Source organism: Pan paniscus, chromosome 20 (assembly GCF_029289425.2).
Source record: "Pan paniscus chromosome 20, NHGRI_mPanPan1-v2.0_pri, whole genome shotgun sequence".
In the NCBI taxonomy this organism is placed as follows: domain Eukaryota; kingdom Metazoa; phylum Chordata; class Mammalia; order Primates; family Hominidae; genus Pan; species Pan paniscus.
In genome coordinates this window covers 13,350,935-13,357,239 of record NC_073269.2, presented here as the reverse complement: position 1 = coordinate 13,357,239, position 6,305 = coordinate 13,350,935, and the positions used below count along the sequence as shown (strand labels likewise).

Sequence of the window (6,305 nt, the reverse complement as noted above, 5' to 3'; positions counted from 1 at the left end):
TGCACCCACACCTACCTTTCCCAAGCCTCCCTTTTTTCTCCATGACACCTATCATCATTGATCCTACTATATGTTTTTCTTATTTTTTAATCTATCTCCTTCCCTGGGTTATCAGTACCATAGAGGCAGGAATCACATCTATTGTGTTCACTTCTCTTTCCCCAGTACCTGGAACATAAAGATAGGAGACTATCTTTATGACCTTGAGACATGGAAGTTGTCTTAAACATGACAAAAATGTACAAACCACAAAAGAAAAGACTGCCAACTTGGCTGCATATGATTTTCAGACTTTTTACAACAAAACATGCCTTGAATAAAATGAAACAATGAGAAACTTATGATCAAGAAAATTTGCTAAATAAGCAAATGAATAAAAAAATGAATGAATGAATGAAAATGCTGTTATAGCTGAGCCACAAGTTCGGCCCTGAGCTCCTTGGTGGACAAAGCAAAAAGGGAAACAGGATTTTTTCTTTTTTTTTTTTTCAGATGGAGTCTCGCTCTGTTGCCCAGGCTGGACTGCAGTGGTGCAATCTCAGCTCGCTGCAGCCTCCACCTCCCGGGTTCAAGTCATTTTCATGCCTCAGCCTCCCAAGTAGCTGAGATTACAGGCGCTCGCTACCATGCCTGGCTAATTTTTGTATTTTTACTAGAGACGGGGTTTCATCATGTTGGCCAGGCTGGTCTTGAACTCCTGACCTCAAGTGAGATCCATCTGCCTTGGCCTCCCAACGTGCTAGGATTACAGGCATGAGCCACCTTGCCCTCCAGGATTCACATTATTTATGAAGATAAAACAGTCCAGAGAAGCCCCTATACCTGGCAATTTATTTACTGCCTCTTATTTAATATTCACAATATATTTCTAGGGAATGGGCTCATTTATAGGTAAACATTTATAGATGTGTAAGGGAGGCTCAGTGACATGAGCAAAGCCACCTGCTGGAAGGTCAGGCATGGAGGGAAGGAGAAGGGCTGATCTTGCCCAATCCCTGCCCTGGACCAGAACCAAAGGCTGAGCAGGTAGAGGAGGGCCTAGCTGTGATGTGCAGGATTCTAGGGATGCCCAGTCACAGGGGAGCTCTTGGCCTGTTTGGTGATACTGCCCACCTGTTGTACTAGTGAGAGAGAGGCACTTTGTACGTCCTCACCCTGCACACATTTGTGGCTCTGATAAACTTGGAGTAGCCAAGAACTAGCCCAGCCCCCAGATCTGGTGGGGGCGGGGGATGCTCCTGAGTCCAAGTGATCCAGTTGGCCAGGGGTATCTGGTTCTCAGTGTCAGTACCAGTCCAGATGAGCCCCCCATCCCATGAGCTCTCCCCATGATTGGAGTTTGAGTATTTTTATCTAGAATCTAACAAGATCCCTGATGTAATAATAATAATAATAATAATAATAATAATAATAATAATGGGAGAGGGGCTGAGTGAGAAACTGAGGAGGAGGGAGCCTTGATAAGTCCTTGGGCTCCAGGCCCCTGGAAGACCTTCCCTGCAGAATGGCCCCTTCCACCTGGGTGGGAGTGTGTATACCTGGTTCTCAGGGGTAGGGGGCAGCCAGGGAGAGAGAGGACACTGATGCCCTCACACAGCTGCTCCTGTTCCAGCAGCTCAAGGCCCTGATCCAAGACACAGAAGCCAATATGTGTGCCCCTCAAACTGGGTGGTAAGCAAGCCCCCCAGAGGACACCAAGAAGGGGGATTCAGACACCCTAGACGTTACCTCCTCCTTCAGTCTGGTCTTCAATATGTTTCTTCCCAAACACCCATTCCTACCCCAGGACAGGAAACCCAAGACCAGAAAAGTGTCTTCTCACTTGTCACTAACTGGGCACAAAAGGAAGGTCTAAAGATCGTGAGTGGGTGGGTGAGGGGACAAGTGAATTATAAGTAAATTAATGAGTAAGAGAATGAATGAATAAACAAGTTAGCACATAAATGAGTGGCTAAATGAATAAGTGAATGAAAGGATGGATGGGTGGGTGAGTAGATGAATGGGTGGATGAAAGGAAGGATGTGTAGATGGATGGGTGAGGATGGATGGATGGATGGGTAAATGGATGAGGATGAGTGGATGCAAGGAAGGAAGACAGGATGGATGGATGAATGGGAATGGATGAGGATGGATGGATGGATGGGGAATAAATGGATGTATGAATGGATGAATGGATAGGTGTGTGGATGGGAAAATGGATAGAAGCAAGAAAGAATGGGTGGATGGATGGATAGGTGAGGATGGGTGGATGAGTGGATGAGGATGGATGGATGCATGCATAGATAGGTGGATGGGTGGATGAATGGATGGATGGATGGATGCAGGGATGGATGAGGATGGATGGATAGATAGAAGGAAGAACAAATGCATGGATGAATGAGAATGGATGGATAGATAGAAGGAAGAACAAATGCATGGATGAATGAGAATAGATGCATGGATAAATGGAGGATGGATAAATGGACAGATGGATGGCTGAATGGATGGACGGATGGATGAATGGATGGATGGATAGATGGATGGATGGATGGATGGATGGATGGATGGATGGATGGACAAGTGGATGAATGGATGGAAGGATGGATGGATGGATGGATGGATGGATGGATGGATGAGGATGGATAAACTAATGAATGGATGGATGGATGGAATGGATGGATGGATGAATGGATGGATGGATGGAAGAATGGATGGATGGATGGATGGATGGACGGATGGACGGATGGATGGATGGATGGACGGGACAGACGGACGGATGGATGGATAGGTGGATGGATGGATGGACAAATGGATGGATGGATGGATGGATGGATGGATGGATGGACAAGTGGATGAATGGATGGAAGGATGGATGGATGGATGGATGGATGGACGGATGGATGGACACGTGGATGAATGGATGAAAGGATGGATGGATGGATGGATGGATGGATGGACACGTGGATGAATGGGTGGAAGGATGGATGGATGGATGGATGGATGAGGATGGATAAACTAATGAATGGATGGATGGAAGAATGGATGGATGGATGGATGGAATGGATGGATGGATGGATGGCTGAATGGATGGATGGATGGAAGAATGGATGGATGGATGGATGGATGGATGGATGGATGGATGGACGGATGGGCGGATGGATGGATGGATGGACGGGACAGATGGACGGATGGATGGATAGGTGGATGGATGGATGGACAAATGGATGGATGGATGGATGGATGGATGGACAAGTGGATGAATGGATGGAAGGATGGATGGATGGACAAGTGGATGAATGGATGGAAGGATGGACACATGGATGAATGGATGAAAGGATGGATGGATGAATGGATGGATGGGTGGATGGGTGAGGATGGATAAACTAATGAATGGGTGGATGGAAGAATGGATGGATGGATGGAATGGATGGATGGATTGATGGATGGATGAATAGATGGGTGGATGGATGGATGGATGGATGGATGGATGGATGGATAGATGGATAAGGATGGAGGGACTAATGGATGGATGGATAAGGATTGATGAATGAATGAATGGATGAATAAATGAGGATGAATGGATGAATGGATGGATATAGGGAAGAATAGATAAATGGAAAGGAGGAAGGAAGAGGGAAAAGTGACAACCCAAAGCATAGATTTTAAGGCAAGGCAAGAGCCATGGTAGAATCCAAGATGGGCTCCCATCCACTCCACCCCTAGGAGGTCTGGTATGGAAGCTGTGAAGTGGACCTTCCAAGCCAGGGCACCCCTACTTCCTACAGGCCTTCCCAGATTGCTGATCAAGACCAAGCTACTCATCCCTCAGACAAACCTATATTCCGCCCCCAAACACCCCCTTGCAAGCCTAGCCCTTCCCAGAGGAAGCCCTCAGAGGGGCGCCTGACCACCCTCCCAGCCACGAGGTACCCTGCCTGAGGCTCGGGACTTGATGCGCAGTTTGTGGGGCAGAGAGGGCTGACCCAGACCCTCAGGACTGTTCCCTGGGACAGGGCAGGTCACCCCAGGAGACAGACCCATGGGATCAGCAGTGGGTGTCAGCAACACATCTGATGGCCCTGAAGCCCGGCATCCAGAGGGCACTGGTGACCACAGCCCCCAGCAGGGTCTGAGCTCTGGTCTGGACCCTACATGCCCCTCCAAGAGGTGACAGCTGAAGAGGGCAGGTGGGAGGGCAGTCTGCAAGGCCATGTCAATTCTGTTTAGGGTAGGAGATGCAGACTCTTGGGGGGACCTAGGAGAAGTGGCCAAGCCAGTCCATCTGGGAGCCAGCAGGCAGCCCCGACATCCTGGAATCCCAGCATCCAGGGAACATGGCCTTAAGAGACAGCTGTGAGAGCCAGACAAGGATGAGAGTGCTTCAGCCCCAGGCCGGGGGTCTCCAGTCCAGGGGGCTTCCAATAGCAGAGCCTGCAGGGGCACGGCCCGGGGCCCACCAGTCAGGGGCAGGAAGCCAAAGCGAAGCTTGAGCGCCTTCAGCTCACCCTTGAGCAGGGCATTCTCCTCCATCAGTGCAGCCAGCCTGCCCTCAATGGCTGCATCATTGAGACGTCGCTTTTCCCTGGATCTCTTGGCTGCTTCATTGTTCTTCCTCCGCTTCTCCCAGTAAACTGTGTCCTTCTTTTCTTCTGGCATGAACTCCCGCTGGCGACGTATGGAGGGGCCCCTGCCCCGAGCCCCCAACAAGGTCTTGCTATGACTCTGAGACACATCTGGCAGGCCCGAGAAACCCACATCCATAGCTGCTTGGAGAACCTGGGAAAAAGGAAAGAGTTCTTGGAGTAATGGCAAAGGGTGGACCTGGATGACCCCTTTCTCTAATTTATCCTTTGTCTCCACCATCACCCATGGAGGGGACAGGTGGAGTTGGAACTGAGCTGGAGACCAAGGTTCGATCTTCATCGGTTTGATGCCCAGTGAAGATTGGGTGAGGCCACAAAACAAGAAACGGCTAGAAAGGCTTAAGAGCAGACCACAGTCATCATGAAGAGCTGGTTCAACCCTGTACCCTCAGAAGGACACATGCTCTTCCAGGGGTGTTCTCCTTACTGTTGAGAAGGTCAGCAGACAAGCCCAGGGCTCAGTTCAATTGGAGTTCCAAGGTAAGATTCTTGGAAACCCAGAGGGAGACAGAAGGATGACTGAACCTAGAAATAGAGAATATGTATCCATGGAGGTAAACAGAGCCAATTTGGGATCAGAAAATAAGCTGCTATTCACCTAAACTGTGCCCAGATTGTACCCCAAGATCGCTTCAGTTTGTGGCCAGAATTTTTTACCTGCCCTTCCATCCATCCAACTACCCACCCATTCATCGGATAATCCAATCACTCACCCATTCACTCAACTGTCCATTTGTCCATCCCTCTACCCAACTCACCATCTATCCATTTATCCATTCATTCACTCACTCACCATCCATTCACTCAAACCCATCTCCCCATTTCATTGTGCAACTCTCCATCACATCTACCACTTACTCACTCATCCATTCATCCAACTGTCCATTGATTCACTGAGAGATTCATTTTTTTTAAATCACATTGTGCCTTTACTAGGCATCTTTTCATCCATATATTCATTTGCTGATCTCAACCATCCACCATCTATTCCTCCATTCTTTCATTCATCCAAATGTCCTTCCTATGTGTCAGTCACTCTTCTACAAATCCATTCATTCATCTATATATTCATCCATGGGTCCATCCATTCATCCAACCAACAAAAAAGCAATTTTTTTAGAGGCAGGGTCTGACTGTCACCCAAGCTGGAGTGCATTGATGGGATCATAGTTCACTGCAGCCTTGAACTGTTGGGCTCAGGCAATCATCATGCCTCAGCTTCCCAAGTAGCTGGGACTACAGTTGTATGCCATTATGCTCAGCTATTTTTAAATTTTCTGTAGGAACATGGTCTCACTTTGTTACCCAGGTTTGAAAACAAAACGCAATTCCCATGTGCCTAGTGTTGAAGAATTAGAGGGTTGGTAATTGGGGGTAGAGAAAAAAAATCAAAGTTATTAGATTCCCAACCCCTAGGGTGGAGCCCAGAAAAGATGCCCAGTGTCCCAGAGATATAGCAAGGATGGAAGACTACCTCCCTTGCCTCAGCCCAGTTTCTCACATTGGTTTTCATGAAGACTCTAACACAAAGATCTGGGTTCTACTAACCACCTGGGGGATGTCTTCACCTTCTGTGATTCAGATACAAAACAGGTGGAGAGAAAAACCACAGCAAGGTGGAAGGAGCCTGTCTAAAAATTCAGAACAAACTTCAGGAAAGAAGGGGCTCTGAGGGCTGAAAAC

General features: G+C 48.1%; 1 protein-coding gene across 1 annotated transcript; it reads right to left on the bottom strand.

Annotated features, from left to right (window-relative positions):
- Nucleotides 1-3,870: 3,870 nt before the first annotated feature.
- On the bottom strand, nucleotides 3,871-4,740 carry NFILZ (NFIL3 like basic leucine zipper). The gene has a single exon (XM_034944102.3). It carries the CDS (start codon nucleotides 4,738-4,740, stop codon nucleotides 3,871-3,873), a length of 870 nt encoding a protein of 289 aa, XP_034799993.1.
- Between the last annotated feature and the right edge of the window lie 1,565 nt (nucleotides 4,741-6,305).